This window comes from Eubalaena glacialis, chromosome 13, assembly GCF_028564815.1.
Source record: "Eubalaena glacialis isolate mEubGla1 chromosome 13, mEubGla1.1.hap2.+ XY, whole genome shotgun sequence".
NCBI lineage: Eukaryota > Metazoa > Chordata > Mammalia > Artiodactyla > Balaenidae > Eubalaena > Eubalaena glacialis.
The window spans coordinates 50,587,188-50,614,126 of record NC_083728.1 but is presented as its reverse complement, the minus strand read 5'-3'; the positions used below and the strand labels follow the sequence as shown (position 1 = coordinate 50,614,126).

The 26,939-nt window shown below is 45.9% G+C and overlaps 1 protein-coding gene across 1 annotated transcript in view; it reads right to left on the bottom strand.

The window, feature by feature from the left end:
* Positions 1-15,787, bottom strand: part of NAPB (NSF attachment protein beta) — a 39,931-nt gene extending 24,144 nt beyond the window's left edge. Inside the window, exon 1 of the mRNA XM_061208127.1 lies at positions 15,626-15,787. Within this exon, the coding sequence (XP_061064110.1) occupies positions 15,626-15,723 (98 nt within the window). The 5' untranslated portion in view covers positions 15,724-15,787. The remainder of the gene's footprint in view (positions 1-15,625) is intronic.
* Between the last annotated feature and the right edge of the window lie 11,152 nt (positions 15,788-26,939).

The following is a 26,939-nucleotide window of genomic DNA, read 5'->3' as shown; positions in this document are numbered from 1 at the left end:
CCTACATTATGCTAGGTTTTATGCTGCATATTTCCACACGCCTTACGTCATCTTCATTATTACAACGACCACAAAAGATCTCCATGTTACAGAAGAGAAAATTGTACCTGGAGGTCAATGGCTTGCCCAAGGTCATCCAGCCAAGGTCAGTGGTGGAGCTGACACCTGATAACAGGTTCAGCGATGTTTATAAAAATAATGAATGAACCCTGCCTCACCTCTCCTAAAACAGAATCACCAGAAAAAAATCTCATGTTAAAAGCACCAGAGAACTCATGTGTCATAAACAGACATAACTTAAAGAATTCATGAAAAAAATATACTTTTAAGTCACTCCAAATGCCTACTGTGTTCTACACCCATGAACGTTGATTTTTATAAGTTTTAAGGACAAATATTCAGAATTCACATTCAAATAATTCAACTGATCGTTACCCAGAGCCCCTATAAGTGAGGTAGAAGATCCTCAAAAACAGAAACAAGTTTCTTTGAGGGAGTCTACATTATAAAGTGATATAGTACAGTACATGGCACTGACCTGCCAGAAATCACTAAGAAAACAAAGTCCTTACCCAGGAGGAGGTCAGAATGCCAAGAAGAGTATTTAACTTCAGTGCTGGAGAAGTCTGAGAGTGTCTAACATCCCCGCCCCAGGTTCCAAGGAGATGGGGTGAGAGTCACACGCCTCCCCCAGCCCCCAGGAGCAGCAGAGCTGGGCCCGAGCCTGCCTGCAAGCCCCTGCCTCTCTTCACTACCTCCGCCCGGCCCCCACCTGTTCCCGTTTTAATGTTTAGGAGGAAAAAAAATCAGCCTGGGAAAAATCACAGCCAGTTATTCCAAAGAGCTCAGATGACATCTACACGCAGACAAGCCTATTAATCCTCCACTCATCCGAAGTCTTGCATTTTCCTCATGGTGAGTGAGAGCTACCTGGGAGCAGCGGGAAATTGCAACTGAGCATGTGCGCAGGTGGGGGCCAGAGACACCAAATCAAGAGCCGTGGGGACCAACGACACACACCAAGAGATATGCCCCAGAGAAGCGGGGCAACTGCTGAGGCGGAAAGAACGCTGCTCTTAACCCACAAGATCTGGAGCAGAAGTGTCCTACCACGTGACAATCACAGAGCTGTGATGATGCCAAAGCAGGACTAGAGACAAAATTCAGCTTCATCACCAGAACACCCTGAAGGGCTGTCAAACCGTGTGGAAAGACTGAACACAGGGATCACTTTGAGTTTCCCGGGCCTGGGAGAGGCTCCTCCTCCTCGTTCACCAGTGACACCACTCCAGCCACCAGGTCGATGCTGGGACAGGGTCCAGCACAGGGCCTGGCTCACAGGCCTCAATCACGAGGCTGAAGACCCAGCGTCTGCATGGAAGAAACAGCCCACGTCACAGATTTGCAAGTTTTCCCACGTGTCCCTCAAAACAACAAGCAAATACAGAAACCATCCCGAAAAGAAGTGAAAAATTCAAAGTCTTTAAAATACCTCTACCATTAAAGGAAACAGTTTCTCTATTCACAACACTTCTGACACCAAACGTGGGTTTTCTATGCCAAGCAACTCTCCAATTCCCTGCGGCCACCAGCGGGATGTCCTGCGATTCAATTCAGTTCCACACAGACCTCACAGGTTGAGCACCCGCACTTCAGATGCCCGTTGCACGTGCTGGGCCCCCGTTCTTCTGACCGACCAGCTACAAATCAGGGGTTCCCACAACCTCCTCCTCAAATTCGATAGTTTGCTGGAAGGGTTCACAGAACTCAGAGAAACACATTCCTATCGCTGGTTTCTTATCAAGGACAGAGCTGAGAAACAGCAAAACGGGAGAGAGGCACAGGGCAGGCGTGTCGGGAGGGCACCCGGAGGCCCCCTCTCCCCGGGAGCCCCCCTCTCCCCGGAAACACCCTCCCCCCGGGAGCCCCCCTTCCCCCAGGAGCACCCTCTCCCCTGGAGCAGCACCTCCACGTGTCTCCAACCCGGAAGCTCTCTGAGCCCTGTCGTGCAGGGTTTTTACAAGGCTCATGGCAGAGGGACTGACTACCCTGGTGACTGACTCAATCCCCTCGGGGGTGGGACTGAAAGTTCCAGCCCTCTAATCACTGGCTGCTTTCTCTGACAACCAGCCCCCATACTGAAGCCATCAAGGACCCACCTTGAGTCACCTCGTTAGCATAACCCAGGTAGGGTTGAAAGGGGCTTATTATGAATAACAAGACGCCCCTCTCACCCTCACCACTCAGGGTCTTACAAGCCTTTAGCAGCTGCGTGCCAGGAACCCAGGGTGGAGAACAAATATATGTTTCATATATCACAACATCACAGCCATATACAACTATTTATTCTACTTTTTACCCTCCAACAAGCAATTTACTTTCATCTGATACTTCATATCTGTAATCTCCACAGATTCTAAAACTTGGGAGTTTTCCTAGATAAACTTAACCCTTTCAGGGTTATTTTAGTTCTGGGTTTAATATGTCTGTAAACAATCCAGCTTCCTCCACGTGATGAGGAAGCAAAGCGCCTGCAGCAGGTGGAATGCAGAGGCCCCAGGGAGATACTTTTCTTAGTGCTCATTTGAATTCTTATACCAAACGCCTGTAACTGTCTGACTGAAGTCCTCTGCTTTTTCACAAACCAGTAACAGGAGGAGTAGTGGCAAGCACGCAGGCTTTGGAGTCGGACTGACTACCAACAAACGCAGGCATCTATCGGCTCCCCTCCCTCCCCCGCCAAGAGCAGACACAGCTCCAAGCCCCAGAGCACCACCCCCAGAGCAGCTGGCAGAAGACAAGCAGGGGCCTCAAACTTGACAGGTGGCCTCAGTGCTTTGCCCTGGACCCTGGGATTCCATCTTCTGAGAACATCTCACTTTATTTCCATTTATGTAAGAAAAAATAATCACAGATTCTCAGACACAGGAAACAATCTGAGACATTTAAAGACTGTCTGAGAAAAGTATCTGCATTTAAGCATAACTTGCTGAAATAAAGTTACAAGAACAGGTACAGCAAAGAAAGCTACTTGGATTTTATTTGGTAATAGTCCCAATGCCTTGACTTGATATGGGGAGTCACCTCTCTTGAAGAGGGGAGATATGTATAGATTGGACCTTTTAGTAAAACGAACCAAGATACTTAAATATTACAAGGAAACCAAAAATAGGAATTACTGGATACACTCAGAAATGACACACACAACATGACTTGCCAAGAGAAGTTTTTATATTTAACTTCAATCTTTATAAAAATTCAATTTTTAAACTGAATTTAATCTTTCAGACTTGTGATTCCCATAGGACAATGATGGCTGCCTAAATACAAGCGCGTCCTCACATCCTCCAGAACCACACAGATCAACAAGGAGCGGATACAACCACCCGTAATACACTCACAGCAAAACTAGCAGACAGAATTCAACAAGACTTCATTTAAATAAAGCTGGGGAAATAAAGACCCTGAACTAGCAGAGCTAGGGACACAGCCCCTGCTAGAAATCAGGAGGGGACGGCTGGACACAAGGTGGGGTGCGGCAGGGTCCCAGCAACAGCAGCTCACAGACGACAAGACCCCGACAAGGAGGGGCCGCAGAGTGGGGTCAAGGAGGCAGGTATGAGACCTGGAGCACCTGGGGGGCTGGAAGGGTGGCCTGGCTAGAGGCGGCAGACTCCAGAAGACGTCCTTCTGCGGGAGGGAAGGGGAGAGGAGGCTTGGCAGTGAAGGGAAAGAAAGCGGAGGTGGAAATAAACTCAGGGTCTTAGGAAACGGGAGGAGGCAGAACTGGAGTGGCAGCAAGCCCCAACCCACCCCCATGACCCTAGTCATCAAAGAAGCCACACTAACGTACTGATAGAAGGCGGAGCATTCAGAAGAAACCAGGCTTCGAATTTTGATCCTTCCCCAAGTTAGCGATATGCAGTAGACCCTCTCTTGTGATGGGTCTGGCAGGGACACCAGCTGCGCTCGCAGTCAGTCATGTGATCACCGACACACTCACAACCATTCTGGACCCAGATGCCCACTCTGCTTTTCACTTGCAGTACCTATTCAATGAATAGCAGGAGACATTCAACACTATTATAAAATAGGCTTTGTGCTAGATTGTTTTGCCCAACTGTAGGCTAATGGAAGTGTTCTGAGCATGTTTAAGGAAGGCCAGGCTAAGCTATCATGTTCGGTAGGTTAGGTGTATTAAATACATTTTCAACTTATGAGGGGTTTATCAGGACATAACCCCACTGTAAGCGGAGGAAGAATAACTGAACCTCTCCGATACACACACACCCGGATAAAGGGGTAAGTAGAACACCCTCTCTGAGTGGCACATAGGTAGCTAATGGATTTTTTCCAGGGCAGACAAAATACTAGATGCCTAAGTAAGGAAACCGAGCAAAGGGTATTAAAAAAGATTCATGGCATAAAGGTAGCCAGTAAAATAAAATTACGAAATTTCCTAAATAAAAAGCAAAGAAAAGAGATCACATGAAGAAAAACTGCAAATAAAACATAATACGGTTGACCCTTGAACAGTGCGGGGGGGTTGGTGCGCTGACCCTGGTGCAGCCAGCCCTCCAAACACGCAGTCCCCTGCCCGCACCCTCGTATTCCACAGATCGGGCAGCACCGCAGTACCTACTACTGAAAAAAACCTGCGTGTAAGTGGACCCACGCAGTTCCAACCCATGTTGTTCAAGGGTCAGCTGTCCATAACAAATATAACAAAATGACAGAATTAAAAATCATCCATATGCCAGTCATACCAATAATGTAAATGTGCTCAAGATTTTTAGATCTGCTCATAAATCTAAACAAACAAAGCCCAACTCTGTGCTCAATATGACAGACACAACTAAAATAAAGCTATTCTGAAAGCCTCAAGATAAAGAGCTGGTCGGGAGTTTGCCAAATATGTCAACCTGCGTTTGACAGATTTGTTGCAACAAGAAATATCCCCAAGTCTTCCCGAAGCTTCTCTCTCTCTCACTCCACCTTGTGCTGGTTGTGACTCTGCTGGCTCTTTCTCCGTGGGTCTTCTCTCTGTACTGGAATGCGGCCCCCATCGGGTGTACTCCTCTCATGACGGAAGCACAGATGACCCCTGCAGCTTCTGCTCTCACTTCCTACCTCAAAGTCAGTCCCAGCCACCCTGCCTGGACTCAGGCCAGGGCGCCTGGACTCAACGGGGAGGGGAGGTGCCCTCTCCCTGGGGCGAGGCAGCACAGGCCACATGGCAACAGGCATCAGGTATAATCCTCTTACCTAACACAGCTCTAAAACAGGCAAACGCAAGTAACAAGAAAGCAGGGATTGCTGGCATCAGACAAGGTAGAATTTGGGCTCAAAAGTATCAAATGAAATAAAGAAATTCACTTCATAATGCTAAAGATACAATTCAAATGAAATTATCTTAATTGTGAATATCTATGTACCAAAACCTGGCAGCCACCTTTCTACAGCAGAAATTACAGGAATCCTAAATGCCAAAATAATCTTGAGAAGGAAGAACAAAACTGGAGGGCTCATACTTCCTGATTTCAAAACTTACTACAAAGCTACAGCAATCAAAACAATGTGGTACAGGCATAAAAAAAGACATACAAACCAACGGACTAGAATAGAGAACGCATGAATAAACCTTTGCATATATGGGCAAATGATTTTTGACAAGGGTGCCAAAATATTCAACAAGGAAAAGACAGTCTTTACAACAAACGGTGCTGGGAAAACCGGATACTGACTTGCAAAAGAATAAAGTTGGACCCTTACGTATCACCTTATACAAAAATTAACTCAAAATGGATCAAGGACCTAAATGTGATACTTACAACAACAAAAAAATCTTAGAAGAAAACAGCAAAAGCTTCATGACACTGGATTTGTCAATGATATCTTGGATGTGACACTAAAGGCACAGGTTAGAAAAGAAAAATAGACAAATTGCATTTCATGAAAATTAAAAAAATTTTATGCATCACAGACACTATTCACAGAGTAAAAAGGCACCATACAGAATGGGAGAAAATATCTGCAAATCACATACCTGATAAGGGATTAATATCCAGAATATAAAGAGAACTCCTAAAACTCAACAATAACAAAAAAACAAACCAATTCAAAATTGGCAAAGGACTTGAATAGACATTTCTCCAAAGAAGATATATGAATGGCCAATAGGCATATGAAAAGATGCTCAACATCACTAATCATTAGGGAAATGCAAATCAAAGCCACAATGAGATATCATCTCACACCTGTTAGAATGGCCATTATTTAAAAAAAAAAAAAAACAGAAAATAACAAGTGCTGGCAAGCATGTTCAGAAATTAGAACCTGTGTGCACTGTTGGTGGGAATGTAAAATGGTACAGCTACTGTGGAAAAACAGTATGGCAGTTCCTCAAAAAATTAAAAGTAGAATTACCATATAATCCAGCAATTTCACTTTGGGGTATATACCCAAGAGAATGAAAAGCAGGGTCTTGAAGAGATATTTGTACAATCATGTTCATAGCAGCATTATTCACAATAGCTAAAATGTGGAGGCAACCCTAGTGTCCATTAATGAATGAATGGATTAGCAAAATGTGGTATATACATACGATAGAATATTATTCAGCCTTATAAAGGAAAGAAATTCTGAAATATGCTACAATATGGATGAATCTTGAGGACATTATGCTAGGTGAAATAAGCCAATCACAAAAACACAAATACTGTATGATTCCACTTATATGAGGTACTCAGCATAGCTGAAATCATGAAGAAAGTATACGGTGGTTTCCAGGGGCTGGGGGAGCAGAGAATGGGGAGTTATTAATGGGTATAGAGTTTCAGTTTTACAAGATGACAAGAGTTATGGGATGGTGGTGATGGTTGCACAACGATATGAATGTACTTTAATACTACTGAACTCTACACTTAAAAATGGTTAAGATGGTAAATGTTATGTGTATTTTACAATAAAAAAAAGAATAAAAAAATTACAATAGATCCAAGAAGACAGAAATACACTCATAAAAGGAGATATTAATATACCCCTTTTAGTCCAAAACAGGTCAAGTGGACAAAAAATACAGACATGAAAGACCTAGACAACATAATCAGTAACCAGATCTCAGGGATCTCTAGCAAGTCATACACTCTGAAAAGAGAAAACCCACTTCTTCTTAAGGGCACATGGACCACTCCTGAACACCAATCACACATTAGGTGGCAAAGAAAACCTCAGTACGTTCTCTGATCATAATGAAATAAAGCTAGAAATTAATAATATACAAAAAAGGCCCTTCTACCTGGAACAAAACCCTCAAAGAACTCCTGGGTCAAAGATGAAACAAATTAAAATAAAAACACTATATTTCAGTATCTATGGGATGCAATTGAAACAGTAATACAGTTTTAAAGGAAAATTCATCCATGAATATTTGGATCCATATAAATAAAACAGAAATAATGAATTAAATACCACCCCTCACCCCCCCAAAAAAGCCAAGGGAAAAAAACAAAAGAAAGTAATAAAGGTAAAAGAGAAATTAATAAGGTAGAAAACAGGAAACTAGTAAAAACTCGTAAGTCAAAATATCAGTTTAAAGAAAAAGAATCAAGACAAAAAGGGGACAAGCACTAACACATAAGTAAGAAGTAAAAAGAGGGAAATAACTGCTGCAATAACATTTTAAAAGTCATAAAAGACTACTTTGCACAACTCTGCAAATAAATTTTAAAACTTGGATGAAATGAATAATTTCCTTGTAAAATACAATTTACCAAAACTGACCTCAGCAGAGATAGAAAGTTTAAACATTATAAATTCCAGAGGGAAAAAAGAGAAAGTTATCAAAGAAATACCCACCAAAAAGCCCAAGATGATTTCACTGTAAGAGGATTCTATTTAAAAATCCAAAGACCAGAGCATGGGAAAAAAGAAAAACTTACAAATTCTTTTTATGAGAGTACCTGTGACATGAGTGCCTGTGACATCAATACTTGAATCTGAGATATACACAGAAGAATTGTAAATAAAAGAATCTGAAGTAAAATATTTAAAAACAGAATCCCATAGTAAAAATAATACATTATAATCCAGAGGGGTTATTCAAGGGATGCAAGCAGAGTTCAATATGAGGCTATCCATTATTTAATATACTAATAACTAAGAAAAAAAGTCACGCTTACCTGACAGTTACTGAAAAGGCCCTCATTCAATCCCTAATGAAAACACTCATTAAAACCGAATTGGAAGATACTTCCTTACTGTGAAAAACATATTTTAACCCAAGAAAGAATTGATCTATTACTTTGTTAGATTTTAATTAAATTACCATTACTTACGATAAGCTCTATTCAAATACAGACGTGATTAACACTCTGAGATTCTATTTTCAAAGACTCCTTACTGTGCACTCACAAGCATCACTAACTGAAAATTCTTAAGGTACGGAAGTTTTATCCATTTTATCATCTAATCAAATGAATGTAAAGTGAAAGCATAAAAATAGATTATAGAGTTGCCTTTAACTAGGATGATCCTCCGTCCTGGTTGCGGGGACACTCTTAGGTTATACCCGTTTTCTTGGCAACTCAAAAATATCCCAGTTTGGACGTGATACTCACGGCCACTCTATAACTCACAGAAATAGGGAAATATCTGAAAAACTTTTAAAGCAGAATTATAAATTTAACTGTTACTTACATATAAAAGATAATATTTGGAGATTGAGAATTAACTAAAAACAAGAGGTGAAGGAGAAAATGCATTGCCACATAAGCTATGTGGCAGGATCGACAAATATTATCTAAAATTAATAAATCTGGTAGTAGAAGTATTCTTTTTTTTTTTTAAACATCTTTATTGAAGTATAATTGCTTTACAATGGTGTGCTAGCTTCTGCTTTACAACAAAGTGAATCAGTTACACATATACATATGTTGCCATATCTCTTCCCTCTTGCATCTCCCTCCCTCCCACCCTCCCTATCCCACCCCTCTAGGTGGTCACAAAGCACCGAGCTGATCTCCCTGTGCTATGCGGCTGCTTCCCACTAGTTATCTATTTTACATTTGGTAGTGTATATATGTCCATGACACTCTCTCACCCTGTCACATCTCACCCCTCCCCCTCCCCATACCCTCAAGTCCATTCTCTAGTAGGACTGTGTCTTTATTCCCATCTTGCCACTAGGTTCTTCATGACCTCTTTTTTTTTTTTTTTTTTTTTCCCTTAGATTCCATATATATGTGTTAGCATACTGTATTTGTTTTTCTCTTTCTGACTTACTTCACTCTGTATGACAGACTCTAACTCCATCCACCTCATTACAAACACCTCCATTTCATTTCTTTTTATGGCTGAGTAATATTCCATTGTATATATGTGCCACATCTTCTTTATCCATTCATCCGATGATGGACACCTAGGTTGCTTCCATGTCCTGGCTATTGTAAACAGAGCTGCAATGAATATTTTGGTACATGACTCTTTCTGAATTATGGTTTTCTCAGGGTATATGCCCAGTAGTGGGATTGCTGGGTCATATGGTAGTTCTATTTTTAGTTTTTTAAGGAACCTCCATACTGTTCTCCATAGTGGCTGTATCAATTTACATTCCCACCAACAGTGCAAGAGTGTTCCCTTTTCTCCACACCCTCTCCAGCATTTATTGTTTCTAGATTTTTTGATGATGGCCATTCTGACCGGTGTGAGATGATACCTCATTGTAGTTTTGATTTGCATTTCTCTAATGATTAATGATGTTGAGCATTCTTTCATGTGTCTGTTGGCAATCTGTATCTCTTCTTTGGTGAAATGTCTATTTAGGTCTTCTGCCCATTTTTGGATTGGGTTGTTTGTTTTTTTGTTATTGAGCTGCATGAGCTGCTTGTAAATCTTGGAGATTAATCCTTTGTCCGTTGCTTCATTTGCAAATATTTTCTCCCATTCTGAGGGTTGTCTTTTGGTCTTGTTTATGGTTTCCTTTGCTGTGCAAAAGCTTTTAAGTTTCATTAGGTCCCATTTGTTTATTTGTGTTTTTATTTCCATTTCTCTAGGACCTGGGTCAAAAAGGATCTTGCTGTGACTTATGTCATACAGTGTTCTGCCTATGTTTTCCTCTAAGAGTTTGATAGTGTCTGGCCTTACACTTAGGTCTTTAATCCATTTTGAGTTTATTTTTGTGTATGGTGTTAGGGAGTGTTCTAATTTCATACTTTTACATGTACCTGTCCAATTTTCCCAGCACCACTTATTGAAGAGGCTGTCTTTTCTCCACTGTATATGCTTGCCTCCTTTATCAAAGATAAGGTGACCATATGTGCGTGGGCTTATCTCTGGGCTTTCTATCCTGTTCCATTGATCTATATTTCTGTTTTTGTGCCAGTACCAAACTGTCTTGATTACTGTAGCTTTGTAATATAGTCTGAAGTCAGGGAGCCTGATTCCTCCAGCTCCATTTTTCGTTCTCAAGATTGCTTTGGCTATTCGGGGTCTTTTGTGTTTCCATACAAATTGTGAAATTTTTTGTTCTAGTTCTGTGAAAAATGCCAGTGGTAGTTTGATAGGGATTGCATTGAATCTGTAGATTGCTTTGGGTAGCAGAGTCATTTTCACAATGTTGATTCTTCCAATCCAAGAACATGGTATATCTCTCCATCTATTTGTATCATCTTTAATTTCTTTCATCAGTGTCCTATAATTTTCTGCATACAGGTCTTTTGTCTCCTTAGGTAGGTTTATTCCTAGGTATTTTATTCTTTTTGTTGCAATGGTAAACGGGAGTGTTTTCTTAATTTCACTTTCAGATTTTTCACCATTAGTATACAGGGAGAAGTATTCTAAAATTACTTAGACTTATGGCAATAACCATCAAAAGAATCAAAAAGAAAGTTAAATGGTTACTTCTGCTGAGTAAGATTTAGGAGAGTGAGGCCTCAGGGAAAATTTTACTTTTCAACTGAAACCCTTCTGTACTCCTTGCATTTTCCTACCATGTATGGATTTACTACAAACACATATTCAAGAAAACAGAAGAAAGTGACGTGAACTCCCCCGCTCTTTGTTACCTTTGCTCTTGAAACTACACAAAAGAGTACAAGAAAACAAATCAACACCTGTATCCACGTTCACCGTAGTCCACGCGCGCCTGCCACAGCCACATGCCGCGCGAAGTGCTGGGCCAAAGCCACCAACTAAGGCAGACGCCCCAGGACCTAGAGCCACAGGCCACCACAGTCCTCCCTACTTCTCGTAAAGGACTCTGCACCTCGCAGGGCTCACAAGAATGAGAGAATATGTGGTGAACACTGCAAAAATGCAGACAGAAAAAGGCCAATCTTGTGAGAGTTTATCACTTGATATACAAACTGTAACTTGACATTGACACTCAAATTAGGAAACCAAATGATTATAAGTAACAGTAATATAGCTCTGTGCAGCTTAATAAGCATTCTGATACCTCATTCAATCCTTACAACTCTGACAAGTAAATTCTTTCCCTCTGCCCATTCAAAAGCCGAAAAAACAGAAGCTCTGAATATGATTTACCTGGCCAGGATCACCAAGCTAGTAAACTAGAATCTATATTTGGTCTTCTTACATATAATAGTATATATTATTATGGTTCATACATAATATACCTTATATAATATATAATGATTCAATATATAGGTTATTCTATTTTTTTCTTTTTTTTGGGCTGTGTTGGGTCGTCGTTGCTGCACACAGGCTTTCTCTAGTTGCGGCGAGTGGGGGCTACTCTTCGTTGCATGTGTGGGCTTCTCATTGTGGTGGCTTCTCTTGTTGCAGAGCATGGGCTCTAGGTGCGCGGGCTTCAGTAGTTGTGGCGTGCGGGCTCAGTAGTTGTGGCTTGAGGGCCCTAGAGCACAGCACAGGCTCAGTAGTTGTGGCACATGGGCTTAGTTGCTCCACGGCGTATGGGATCTTCCCGGACCAGGGCTCGAACCCGTGTCCCCTGCATTGGCAGGCGGATTCTTCACCACTGTGCCACCAGGGAAGTCCTCTATTTCTTATTACACAGGAAATAAAGAGTAAATATACATATATATTTCTTATACCATACTACCTGTCTCTGAGTAAATCTGAGCTTACTGTTTTTTTTAAAAGTTTAATCTGCATTTGAATATCTACTGTAACTGAGGCAGACCTAAATGCTTTATAAATACTTTCACATGCCCCCACCATATTTTGGCAAAATTTAAACACAATCTTTGCCAAAATAAAGCTGAGTGAAGAATACTGATAATGGCCTATAATGCTTAAGAAATATTCCCAATTTTCACAACTAGCTAAGAAATTATAAACTTACAGTTATTTCAAGATAACCCTACAGGGCCTTTCATTAAATTTACTTCAACACTGCCAGATTTACAGCTCCTTATAAGCTTTGAGACTGGGGAACATTCAAGAGCACGAGAAGGAAGCATTAACCATCCAGAACATCTTCCCACGGTCAGTCTTAAGCCACTCTCTCCATGTGCGCTGGGCAGTGTACCCAGTGTGGTCTCCTATAACAAGAGAAATGCAAAGCTATCTTGCTGTCAGACCCAGGTCAGCTAACCATCATACCAGTAGTTAAGACGCTAAATTAAAATTTGAAATTAACTACAAAGTTCAATAGCTCATCTCTGGAAACAAATGAAACCAAAACACAACTCTTTTGGTGGTAATTTTGCTATACTAAGCTCAGTCAGCAAAAGAATAAGTTTTAATTTCATTCCACAACTACAAAAACACATCACTGTTTAACTGGCAGTCAAACAGAAAGACAGACCACCACGACAGTGGCTTCTTGTGATGGCTGCATCCCTCAGCAGCTCCCTTCCTGCAGGGGGACGCGGGCAAGGAACACTGACATCTTGCAGACAAGCCTAGACTTGTGCCTTACACACAGAGGAATGCATGACTGACTTTTTCTCGGGAATACACAATGCATATTTTCATCTAATTTTACTGAAAGCAACAAAAAAGGAAGAGCTACAGAACAGTAGTGAGAATACAGCATTGCCACAAAACTAGCGTGGGGGGTGGATCAACACTGAGTGAAGGGGACCCACTTCTAACAGGTTTTAACCTGCAGCTGGGATAATGAGTCCGTGGTGTGACACATCTGCAGTAAAGTACACTGAGCACCTTGTAATGGCTGCCACAGCCCCAAACAGCATCACCTGCCCCCTTTAAAGCACTGTCAGCTCTTAAACAGATGGGCTCGGTGATACTGGTGATACTCATGCAGGTATGTTTTGTTAATTAAGGAGCCTGACATGAAGATAGATTACACTGTGGTTTAAATAAAGGAAAACAAGTAGATGGGAAAATTCTCTGGCTAAGGGAGTGGGGGCAGGGTGGAATAACATATATCCCGGCTTAGAAGGGTGATGACAGGTGCAAGTGATGCTAGATGTAACATCAGATTCTGAACGACTGAAGCTGATACAGAACCTGTCTTCCCACTGTCACTGAGAGAGAAACTAGGCCTGGTTTTTGGCTTCAAAGAATTATGTAATGCTATTAAACCTCACAGAACTCTGAGTACCCTCTTCCCCAAGTTTTCCTGGAGCCAAGTATTACTAAAAACACAGTCTTCCATAGTATAAATAACCCTTACATGGTGCAAAGCTCTTTCAAATACTTTATTTCATTAAAAGACCAATGATACAGTCCAAAAGGTCTTTGGCTCCGAAATCCTGCTTTGATCTGTCTGGCTGCTTCCTTGATAAATAACTGGGCCTGAAAATTTTGATGAAGATACTAATTAATATTTCATAATCCCCATCTTCAATGACTCTAAATGTTTTACAAGCATATACTCAAAAAACCCTCACTCACTATGAGATATACTTCTCTTACCCTCGTTTCATAGCCAAGGAAACTGAGGCACAGAGGGGCTAAGGAACTTGCCCGAGGTCCCAAAGCGAGGATAATAAACTGACCTACTGGATCCACGTCAGACCTAGGATGCAATGACTTTCAAGCAAACTGAGTGTGAATGGTGAGGATGAAGTCTTCCTATACAGCCTGCCAATGAAACAGGTGATCAACAGCCAAGTAGAAGAAAGACAAAAGGCCTTTTTAAAATCCCTTAAGGATTACTGATTCAAGACCTGGCCTACTTTCACGAAAACAATAACGCAACACCTCTTCACAGAAAGGAGCACGCCCCTGAGAAGCATCAAGTGCTCTCCGGCTTTTTTCCTCTGCCAATTACAGATTCTCTTCCAGGGAAGCACATCTGGACTTGAAACGCTGTGCCATTACGATCACCTCCCAGCTTGAGGTGCTATGACATTACATTTTATATAAATAAACTGTAATTGTTTTGTGAACAACCAGAGAAAGGAGCTATTGTTTGGTGTTAGCATCAAGTATTAGGCAGTGCTCCTTATGTACTGCCATAACTTTTAAAGGGGAACAAATTTATAATTCACTGCTACAATGCAGACCACACATCACATGAGAAATTTAGAAACCAGCTGGCATAAGTGCCTCGAGAGATTTTTGAGGACAGGAACCCTTACCTTTCTGCATCTTTGCACCCTACACTACATGCACTGCATGAAACCTGCATATGAGCATTTCCTGGAGATTATCAACAACGGTAAAGTATCACCAAAAGACCGAAGGTGGCAAGACTAGCAGATTCCAAACCGATTTTGTACAGAAATAAAACTGCGTCTAATAATGCAACAGTTAAATACGGACCCCCGGTCCTTCTCAGAATAAAAACATGCTCTGGGTGTTGGCCGAGGACCTTTCACTTCCAAAAGGAAAAAGAGTAAACCACCACGAACTTTCTGCCTCTCTCATCCTAAACAGCTGAATCATTCACATATTCAACCGCCCAGAATTCTTCCAAGGACTGTCAATGCAAGCTCTGCTTTTTGGGAAGTCCGAATTTAAGACCTTCCCTAGGAGAGCACAGAAGAATTATAGGAAATGAACGGGATTCCCAAATGACGCAGACTTAGAGGAGTTGCGTTATCCCTAATCTAACAGGAGGCCCTGGATATCACATCAATCTCCAGTGAAGGAAAGACACCAGTTTGAGAAAACGTACTCATTCCTCCCACGGATATTTATTAAACCTGTACTTGGCGCAAGGCGCACGGGCACCGGGTGGTGGAATGCGGCTGCCGCGGCCCCACCGCCAGCCCGACGCCCCCGACAGACCGCGGGCCAGACGCTGGGGCTGGGGGTCCGGGACCCGCCGCTCCCCGGTGCCTCACGCCCACACGGGTCTCCCGAGCTGCGTGGGTTCACTCGTGGCGAAATAACAAACCGGTGTGGCCGCCGCGGGGAGGGTCACGCACACCCGCGCGGCCGGTGGGACCCCGCACCCGCGCGGGGGGGAGCCTCCGGGGGTCCTAGGGGATCCCTGGAGGGCGCATGGGAGCCCCTGGAGCGCCGTGGGGTTCCAGGGAGTGCGTGGGGAGCGTTCCGGGGGTTCCAGGAGATCCCTGGAGGGCAGGTGGGGGACTCCGGGGGTCCTAGGAGGTCCCTGGAGCGTGGGGGGGCCCTGGGGCGTTCTGGGGGCCCCCGAGGGAAGTGGAGGGGGCCGCCGGCCAGGGACAGAGACCCCCGCTCAGGGCACGCGCGGTCCGGCGCTCACCCAAAGAGCCCTCGGAGAAAGGAGTGGGAGGCCTTGACTCGCTTCTCGGCCTCCGCCATCAGTTGCACCGCCTCTCGCTCCTTCCCCGCGTTGTCCATGTCGCCAGCCGCGACCGCCGCCACAACCTCCTCTCCGGGTCGGACGCGCCTCCCGCGCCTCCCGGTCCTCTCGCAGCAGCGGGGCGCGCAGCCTGTCGGGAGTTGCAGTCCAGGCCGCGCCCGGGCCGTCCTCTCGCAGCTGCGGGGCGCGGAGGCGCGCCGTGCAATCTATCGGGAGTTGTAGTCCAGGCCGCACTCTGGCGGCGGGAGCGAGCGAGGCGTCCACTACCATACCCAGAAGGCCGCAGAGCCCGCGGGCGTCGAGGGCCTGGAGGCGGGGGTCCTGACCCTCTGTAGAGCCCTCTGCGAAGGGGAACGTTAATCTTTTAAGGATGTGGGGAACGGAAAAGAGCCCGTGGCTTCCAGAGAAGACCGCCTCAAACTCAAGCATCACGTTGGATCAGGAGTCTCTGCCCAGCACGACCGTGGCCAGGGGATGGACAGGGACGCGGGGACAACGGGGTGGACGAGGACACGGCGGGTGGCAGGCTGGAAAGCTTCACTGCCCGCGAATTCCGCGAGCGTGATGTAAGGCGGCCAGGGACGCAGCTGCAATAACCTTGCGATGCCCCGCCCACCCACCCACCAGCTCCAGCAGCAGGAGGAACCACGTTTATCTTCAGAGCGAGGCATTTAAGAAGGAAACCTTTGCCCCAATATAAATTCAGAGTTGGGGCTTCCCTGGTGGTGCAGTGGTTAAGAATCTGCCAGCCAATGCAGGGGACATGGGTTCAAGCCCTGGTCTGGGAAGATCCCACATGCTGTGGAGCAACTAGACCTGTGGACCACAACTACTGAGCCTGTGCTCTAGAGCCCGCGAGCCACAACTACTGGAGCCCGCGCGCCTAGAGCCCATGCTCCGCAACAAGAGAAGCCACCGCAACAAGAAGCCCGTGCACCACAAGGAAGAGTAGCCCCCACTAGCCGCAACTAGAGAAAGCCTGCGTGCAGCAAAGAAGACCCAACGCAGCCAAAAATAAATAAATAAATTTATTTTTAAAAAAAATTCAGAGTTGTTTTTCAGTCTCCGCATATTGTAACTTTCTGTCGGTCCTCTTCCTTGGTTAAAGAAGACTTGCATATATGGGATATGTGCATAATCCTCTGTTTTTATTGACTGAATTCTTTTCAATGGATGTGAGCCATTGAGCTCTCTTATTCTTTACATAATGCTGGCCATAGTGTGGAGTGGGTCTCCTGGGACACAGTTCTGCCTGTCAGGAACTTATAATCTCCTAGGAGAAGTATCCGTAGATAGACGCTACCCTGTGCCAACGATTTCCAGGCCTGTCCTGGAAGGACAGAGGGAGTTATTTGTTAATGCAGAGTCTAGACCATTTACATTTGGCAATGCTAAAGCAGAGGTGGTGAAGCAAATATGAAAATCGCTGCCAAATGAGAACTTGAGACAGTTTCAAACTATTAATAAATACACTGTGGGCACTGGCACACAAAATACATCTAAGCAAATGAAGCCTGAACTGGGAGAGCAAGGCAAGAAGGGCCAAACTCCTAATAAGAAAGGTCACTAAAGCGTATGTCACAGAGTCCCTGCAGTGCAGCCACTCTAGAGACAGAAGGAAGCCTCAGATCCTCAGGCAGAGTTTATTAACTTTTACTACGTGCATTATTCTAACTTCAAAAAGCTAATCTGGAGCAGTATTGGTGAAGAAGGAAGCAGGAAATTAGAGGAAGTAAATGCAGGAGTAAACAGAAAAACTGCAAAAAGTGGACACGAGCAGTCGAGAAGCAGAGCAGTCTGTGGGGATTTGGTGGAGGGTCCAACTCGAAAACTCCAAGTGCAGCGTGAGTGTGTTAATTAAAGCAGTTCCCAAAGGATGGTCAAGAAATACTGATCCCTAAGCCCCTCGCTCTTTGTATTGGCATCTGGTGGAGCTGGAGTCTAGGAAGTGTACGTTTAAGAAAGAACACCACTATTCGGAAGCATGCAATTCTAGATTCTCAAATCTGTAGTCAGCGGAGAAGGAGGCAGGATGGACTGCCTTCTCTAAACCAGAACTTGCAGTGATGGGGGGCAGGGGTACATCTGGACAGTTTTGATATTTCTGGGTATTCCGCTCAGTCTCTTCTTTCTCACGGGCACTCCCAGCCTTCCCCCCAGACCACACCCCTGTGGGAAAAAACTTCAAACCTTCATTGTTGTGTCAAGTGCGTGTTTTCTTCTCTCGGCGGCTGGGTGAGGGGAGGTAGCAGGGCAGAGGGACAGACCTCTCAGAATGAACACTGACCAGAGGGACGGAGGAGGGATCCTCAAAGCAGGAGGGAGGAGCTGTAGTGGACCAGGGAGGGGGAGAGGCCCTGGAGTAGATCTGAAGGAGCCGTGGCCCGCACCTGTGCCAGCCAGGATGGTGGCCACTTAAATTTAGATCAGATGATATGAAATGAAATGTAAATTTCACCCCTCAGTCAGGCCACATTTCAACTGCTGAACAGCCACATGTAGCTAGTGGCTGCCATTTTGTCACTGCACAGAGTTCTAGTGGACAACACTGGCCTGTGCATACCTTGCCTTTCGGCAGCTCTGGACACTTTGAAGAAAAGAGGAAGACGGCTTCAGAGCTTCTGAGAAGATGGAACTGGAAAAGAGGAGCTTCACCCCGAACGAGACGGAACCAGGCAGAAGCTGCAGGCCTATCCCTGTGAGCAGGTCAGGTGACGGACACACAGGAGTAGATGGAATGTCGTGTCCACCCACCCACCTGAGAGGTGGTCTGCAAAGGCAGACACAGGCCCTGTGACAGCTGCAGCTCTAGGAAAGGCGGGTCAGGACGTGACCCACGTGGGAATCTAGGTGTGGTGTCTGCATGTGCTCTCAGAGGGGCTGCAGCATGGGGGTCCCGTGTGGAGCCAGCACCTGCGGGGGCAGCGGGCGCCCTTGCGGCCTGCCTCGGGGTGCCTCTGACTGCTCAGTGGCCAGGCGGCAGCTGCCAGGTACAGCTCACCTAGTGTCACCCTCTGTTCCGAAGTCAGTAGGAAACTTCTGACGGTGACTAGCACTTAATCTTCCTGTGCCTGCAGCTCCCACCTGCCAGCACCTGCAATTCTCCTGACGGTTCTCTCTGGCCTTCCAGCCTGCTCTGATTGGATGCTGCGGGAGGCAAGGGGGAGGTAATTAACCTCATGAACGGGGGGATTCACGCCCCTTTGCCTCCTGGGAGCAGCCCTCAATCAACGACTGCTAGAAGTTGGAAGATAAATACCCCTCTGGTGGGACAGCTGAGGAATGTTCTACACTCTCCCCCGAGGCGCTCAGTGGGAATGAGCCCCTGTTGCCAAAAGGAGAAGGTAGCTTGTTCAGTGCCCTGCATTGGCTTCCTTCCCCGCCCTGTCCCCACACCCCTACTGGCGCTGCCTAGTGGTGTCACCCCCCCGCAAACTGCTCTCACTAGAATCCTCGTCTCGAGGTCTGCTTCTGGGAGGACACCAGTCTGGACAGGGAGAGTGCGTGCTGAGGACCAGTAGGTGCGTTCGGGCCCCCGTGCTCATTGCAATTTCATCAGCCGAGCTTCTCACCTGTGGGTCACTGCAGACGCAGGGCTCTGGTTCCCACTTCCAACGTGGTATAAAACCACAACAGCCATTTGTCACTGTCATCCCCCGTGGTCGAGGCGCTGCCTGGGATGCCTGGCGTCTCACTCGGGGTCTCTCAGTGAGGGTGTAGCTGGAGCTGGGGTTGATTCTTCCCACTCACCTGGTGCCGGGAGTGGGAAGACTCATGTGGCCCCTCGCAGGCTCTCTCTGTACTCACGTGGTGGCCAAAGAGCCAAAGGTGCTGGGGGCCGGCACCCAGGCAGCAGCCCCATCACCTTTAACCTAGTCTCCAAAGTTTCCAGGCATCACTTCCGTTTCCCGGAAGGAAATCACTCACCCGTGTTCAAGGGGAGGGTCTCAAAGGCTTTGCAGACATGTTAAAACCTCCACAGTTAGGTTCCAGGGAGCCAGCCCCCAACCTGGTCCACTCTGGTTGTGCTGACAAAGCTGGGAAGCAGAAGCCCCCAAGCTGGGAGCCGCCCTTGCCTCCAAGGGCCCTGGAACCCTGACAGGCTCTGCCCCGTCTTCAGCTGCCTCCTCCAAGGACATCTCGGCCTCGCTTCCATCTGCAGCATGAGTGGCTCAGAGGCAGCCAGTCAAAGCCAGGCCCCATCCACTGCTCCCCTTTAGAAAGAGGGAAAAAGGAAGCCATTCCAGAAGGCCCTTCGTCCAAAAGCATCAAAGTAACGAATTCAGGACAAGGAATGTTCTCCATTCTTGTTGATGAGGTTGGGCTTCTGTACTTTTTGCAGCATTAAGGATAGAATTTAATTACTTTATTTCCAGTGGTTCTTTTCATTTTCCTCAAGGACTTGCAAAACGCAAGAGCAATTGAATGGGGAGCTTCAGAGGAATCATTGGATCTGTGTTTTTTATTGCAATTGTTTTTACTTTTCAAAACAACATTTGGGTATGTGTATGTTTGAGACATTTCACACCATGTCAAAATTTCTAGAAATAGTCCCAAAGGCAGCTTTGTTAATATTATTTAACATTTCCTTAAGAAATTATTTTATAAAATTTAGAACAAAGAATTAGAAAAGGTAAAATTAATTTAATACACAATATCTGTTATAGGAAACATAGAAAATCTTAAGTTAAAATAAATACTCATGGAAAAATAGTATTGTTGTTAATGTTATTCTTCTAATTAATCTATATGAAACTCTAAAACGTGTTTTGAAATTAACTTGATGCTTTTAAATATGGCAAATAGGCATAAAAAAAAAGATGACAACTTTTATTCATATGATATGTTCAAAGACCTCTCTTTTCTCTCGGCTTAATATAATTCTTTTCAAAGTTATGGTTCTGAGCTACAGGCACAATGACTTAAAGGGAAAAAATAGTTTATTTCCTGGACTGTTCTGATATCCTTTCACATTATTTTTTAATGGAATTTGTTTATTTTAATATTTATTTATTTATTTATTTGGCTGCACTGAGTCTTAGTTCCCTGACCAGGGATCGAACCCGTGACCCCTGCATTGGGAGTGCAGAGTCTTAACCACTGGACCACCAGGGAAGTCCCTCCTTTCACATTATTATTTAATGCTACATTAAAGGAAATTTTAGGAAAAAAATTTTCACCCATATTTCTACCTACCTGAGACTTTCTTTTTCACAAATATGTTTTCCTATCAAATCTTTATCTTTTACACTGCTATATTTAAAACGGATGACCAACAAGGACCTACCGTATAGCACAGGGACCTCTGTTTGATATTATGTAACAACATAAATGGGAAAATATATAACTAAGTCACTTTGCTGTACACCTGAAACTATCACGACATTATTACTCAACTATACTCTAATATAAAAGAGTTAAAAAATAAATAAAATAAAATAAATATTTAAAATCCTTATCTTTTAAACCTACAAATATGCAGGAATTATTAGGGTGTATATTTGTATTTTCTTTAGGAAAGAAGCATTTTCTACATTGCTACAAGTCTTTGTAATTGATTGTTCATGGGTAATAGTTCACTGCACTGAATTTAACATATCCGTTCCCCATTGTGGCATATTTGGGTTTTGTCACATTTGGCTATTACCAGAACACTCAGGGCCATCCCAAAATGCAAGAAGGGTTTTCCCAGCGGCGGTCACGTGGACTCAGCTTCTCTAGGGTGTGGTGCCGGCCCCTCTTGACACTCCGCCCCTCTGTACTGGTGACGGGATTGGGAAACACTGGTGATGCTTGTTGCCCACGGATTCTGTGCCTGCAACTGTGCCAATTCCCTAGCATTTATTTGTAACCAAAATCAACACCCAGGGCACTTTTGCGGTCATTTGCAGACGTGTGCAGAGCAGGAGATATTGGCGTGCTCGATGCACACGAGGACTAGTCCACACGCTGGTCTCATGTTGTAAATGACTGTCCTTCTCGTAGTCTATTTAGTGCCAGGTCTTTCACATTTTGTACTTTCTGTTGGTGATTTCACTATTTAAACCGGCCCCCCCGAGCATGGTGCTGAAGTGCTGTCTAGCGTCCTCAGGGGAGAAGGCGGGCCATGCCCTCCAGAGGAAGCACGTCTGTTGGATAAGCTTCGTTCAGGCACGAGTTACAGGGCTGTTGGCTGTGAGTCCCTGTTAATGAGTCAACGAGATGTCAAATAAAACGATATATTTCATATACAAGATGGTGACATACTGATGGGTGACCAGACATTCACGGGAAGCAAACCTATGTTACCCTGGGATGGCGATGGTTCAGTCTTTCTTAATTTAGGGTTTGTGCTGACTTTACAGAACGGAACTACCTCGAATGATGAGAATCGACTACATTAGGAGGGTATCTGGTAAAGACAATGAAATGAAGTCAGATCAGGGAATCTCTCTTTCCCACTCCCTAAAAGAAATGGATAAAGTAAAAATCTAGCAACTCTTCCTGAGAATTAAGACAGAGAAATCTCCCCGTGTCAGATCACGTTGCCCCCAGCCCCACTCACCACCCATCTGTGAGGTGCTGTCTGTCCTGTGGTGCTGACCTGTATGGACTCCATCAATGGGGCCCTGACCTCTGACTTCCTGTTGTGTCTGGCCAAAAAGGTGCCCAGCCTGTGGTGGAGGGCAGAAGGTAAGGGACATCCCCCGACCAGGTGGCCAGCTGAGGCTCCCCTCATCCCGTAGCAAATGATGGCCCTATGCACTGGGCTCCCTTGCCCCTGCAGCATTGTAGATCACCCCATAAATAAGCCCTCCTATTGCTAGTGTATCCTGTTTACTGCTGGGACCCTGACAGACACTCCCCAGCTCATTGTCTGAAGACGGTATAACCTTGAAACCCAGACCAGAAAAGGTCAGTGTGAGAAAGGACAATTTTGAGCCAGTCTCACTTAGGAACATGAACACAAAAATTTTAAACAAACATTAGCAAACACACCATGCAAGAAAATCTTGATGGTTATGGACATAAATGTGAAATGCTAAACTTTAAAAAGTTTTAAGTGAAAATACAGGAAAGAAGCTTTATGACCTTGATTTCCTAAATAGACATCAAAACTGCAAACTGTAAGAGAAAAAATCAATACATTCACTCCCTTAAGATTAAAGATTTATTTTCACCAACTTTGCATGACTCCGACGAAAAGACAAAACCACAGCCCAGAAAAAGATATTTGCAGCAGATTTGCCCTCAGATAATTATTATTAAGGGTAAAGAAATTCTACAAATCAATGGAAGACCAACAACCAAATAGAAAACATGGGCAAAGGACTTGAAGAACTGAAGGTGACAACAAAGTCTGGGTTCTCTTCAGCTTTTGCTGCTCATTGCCTCAGGAGGACAGTAGTTTGTTCATAGAAAACCAGAAAGACAGCAGGGAAGTAGCCAGTGGCCTGCAGGGCCTGGGTGCCTTTTCTTTGCTTTCAGGATGGGGCCTGATGGCTGTTTAAGTGGAGTAGCCTGCTTAGGAACTGGTAAACCAACATTGCAGGATTATGGACACCGTCTGCAGAAAAGCAATGTGACAAAGGACAACGGCGTGTGACAAACCCGCCACCCTCGGTCCCCAGGTGGAAGCCCCATGGAGACAGAATGCCAGCCCCTGTGACCTCTCTGACCTTCTGAGTCCCATGGTTTCTCAGGTATCCTAGTCTGGAAAAAGCAAACGTCTGCTGGGCCTTTTGAGGTGGTGCCAGCTCCAAGCCATCTGGAGCTCCGCCTCGTCACTGCTGGCTCTCTGCTGCTGGCCTGCTCCCCGGGGCCAGCAGGCCTCTCCAGCCAGGGTCAGCCATGTCCTTCTGCTGCAGCCCAGGGATCAGGGCTGCCGCTGGCAGCTGGCAGTGTCCCCTGCAGCCTCCGCCGGGAGCGTGCGGGGCAGCCACCCCTCCATCCCGGGGCTGCTCCTTGCTGGGCTCTCTTTGAAGGGTTTCTGGTGGCAGGGTGAGCCTCAAATAGATTGGTTTCCTGCCTGGGTTACATCCAGGTCAGCATCCAGGCCAGATCAGGACTATTTAGGCTACAAGGAGGAGCTTATCAAACACAAACACAAACAAAACAAAACAAAAAGACCGTGGAGAGAAGAACCCAGAGGAAGCCAGCCTGCTGTTTGCAAGGGCTCATTTGTTCCCCCAGATAGAGGAGAAGAGGCTCGGGAGCAGACGCAGGTCCCTAAGAGAGCGTGACACTGTGACCCGTGTCCCAGGCCCAGGCCGGCAGTGGCAGAGGGATGGAGGGAGGGAATGGCCAGAAGCCCAGGGCCAGCCCACCTGCCTCATCTTCTCCTTCTTATTAAAACAGCTGAAGCCCTGCCCCAGGCACCATGCTGGCACTTCTGTACCTTTTATCATTTAACTTTCACAGTCAGCTTCCTATGACACCGATTTTACAGGCCCGGAAACAGACTCAGGAGGTAAAGCAATGGCCAAGCCACAGTGGCGAGGCTGCCCCACCTCGGCCCCTGCTGGGCAGCGCCCCCCTTCACAGCAGCCCAGGCCACACAGTGAGGCCAGACTGACCACTGACCAGCCCGGATGTCTGGACCCAGCCTGGCTGGGCAGGGGATGCTCTACCTGGCTACGTGTCCTGGAGCATGCCGGGCACCCTAGGGCATGGGTTCCCACCTGCTACATGACCTCCAGGTCCCCCCCACTTTGGGGAGCAATGGCACCCCGCTTCAGATGTCCAGTCAGAGCGTAACACGACGAGCAGAGGTTTTGACCAGGGTGATCTGTGCCGGCCCTGAGAACTTCATGGGACGAGGGCAGCAGGGGTGGGGGACACGGCAGTGACCAAGGTAGGACCAGGGAGTGGGTTAAAAACCACAGCCAGGAAACTCCTGTCTCCAGACCCCAGCCTCACAAGCAGAGCCTTTCTGCTGAGTGCGAAGGCAGTTTCATTGCCTGCTTATTTTCCCCCGGGAGCAGCTGACAAAGAAATCCCAAGCCTGGTTGGCAACAGCAAAACGAGGAAGTTGTGCAGCTCACAGAGGGGCCCCCCTTGAATCCCTGCTACCTGATCCACACACAACCAGCCAAGGGCTCATCTGAGATGAATCCCATCCTCTTGCCACCGTGACTGGTGCAGCCATGGCTCTGCTACCAGGTTCAGCCTGTGAGTCAGGAGGTCAGGTTTGTTGGACTCTTGGGAAAGATGCTTCCTCTTTCTTAAGAACCAACTATTGTCTTCCTCTGGGTGGCGTGGCAGCAGATGAGAAGGTAGCCTGGGTCCAGGCAGGTGGAAGGGGCCAAGGTGCAGACCTCACTCTTCTCATCCTTGCCCCCGCAAGCCTCTGCAGGGGCAGCCCTTTCCCACTCAGTGGCCCGGGTACCAGTCAGGAAAAGGGGTGGTGGCAGGAGGGGGACTCCAGTCTGAGTGTCTGTTCCACAGGAAGCCCTGTGCTTATTCCTGCACACCCTTCATCCATCCATCCATCCACCTGCCCACCCACTCACTCATCCATCCATCCATCCATCCATCCATTAATCCATCCATCCCTCCATCCATCCATCCCTCCGTCCACCCAACTGTCCATCCATCCTTCTATCCATCTATCTGTCCATTCATCCACCTGTCCTTCCATCCACCTGTCCACTCATTCATCCATTTGTCCATGCATCCGTCCATCCATCTGTTCATCCATCCATCTGTCCTTCCATCCACCTCTCCACCTACCCACTCATCCATCCATCCAAACTGCTCTTTTCAGGTATAATTGACATACAATGAACTCACATATTTAAACTCACACTTTGATGAGCTTTGACATATGAATCTCCCATGAGATCATCTGTACAATCCATAAAAATGAACACATCTACCCCCCAAAGTTTCCTCATGCCCCTGTGCATTCCCTCCTTCCCAGCCCGTGTTCCATGGACATACACAGGCCCCATATTTGCTGTGGTTCCATGCTATAACCAGGCCATATTTTCCCCTTCTTCTATTGACAAGAACGGGGTTCCCATTTTTCACTTTTCATGAACATAACCAACGAGTGTACCCTTATTCCATGGAAATAGTCAGGCTCCCTATTTTCCTCTTACCCCTTGGCTGTAACCAAGCAACATATTTTCCTATTATTCCATGGAAATAAATACGTCCTCTATTTTCCCCTTGTTCTGTGGACATGATTGGGCCAGATACGGAGCCAGGGCCTCTAGTTCCCTGTTAGTTATTTCATGGCCATAACCAAGTTCCCTATTGTGAGATAATAGAAAATATACATACTGGTGTCTGCCCCTGGTTCCTGGCACAGGGCTCCTGGAACCCTGTAACTTCCTGGGTGACGGGGGTGTCTTCTGTTCTAATGACGTGACTCTGGGTGGCTTCTGGATGGAAGCTGGTCACCAGAAAGACCAGGCCATGATTGGAAGCTTGGGATTTTTAGCCCTACCTCTGCTTTCTTTTGAGAAGGGAGAAGGGCTGAAAATGGAGTTCGATCATGCCTACATGATGAAGCTGCCATAAAATCCCGAAAGTATGGGATACAGAGACTATCGGGGTTGGTACACACATGGAGGTGCTGGGAGAGTGGCGCCTGGGCGGGGCGTGGAAGTTCTGTGCCCCTCTGCACACACCTGCCCTACGTGTCTCTTGCATCTGGATGGTTGTCTGTATCCTTTATCCTTATATCCTTTTATAATAAACTGGTAAACCTAAGTAAATGGTCCCCTGAGTTCTGTAAGCCTCACTAGCTAATTCATCGAACCCAAGGAGGGGGTCATGGTGACCTCCGATCTCCAGCCGGTCGGTCAGAAGCACAGGTGACGACCTGGACTTGCGGTTGTCCTAGAAGTGTGGGGCGGGGGGCATCTTGCAGGCCTGAACCCTTACCCTGTGGGGTCTGATGCCGTCTCCAGGTAGATGGTGTCGGAATGGAGTTGAATTGTAGGACGTCCAGCCAGTGTCACAGGGAGTTGCTTGTTGTGGGGAAAACACCCACCTATTTGGGAACCAGAAGTGTCAGAAGGTGTGTTTAGTGGGAGTAGTAAAGGAGATTCATGAGAAACAAAGACACAGTCGGGGAGAAATGGATTTTTCCTACACAGGTGGAAAGCTGAGTTTTTCCTTTATACCGATTTTCCCCTTTCCCGTAGAAACGTCCAGAGACCCTCCTTTCCCTAATCTTATGGGTATGCCCAGATTCCCTGTTTGCCCTGTTAATGGATGTGATCAGGCCCCTTCCTCTGACTTCATGGACTTGCCCAGGCCGTGG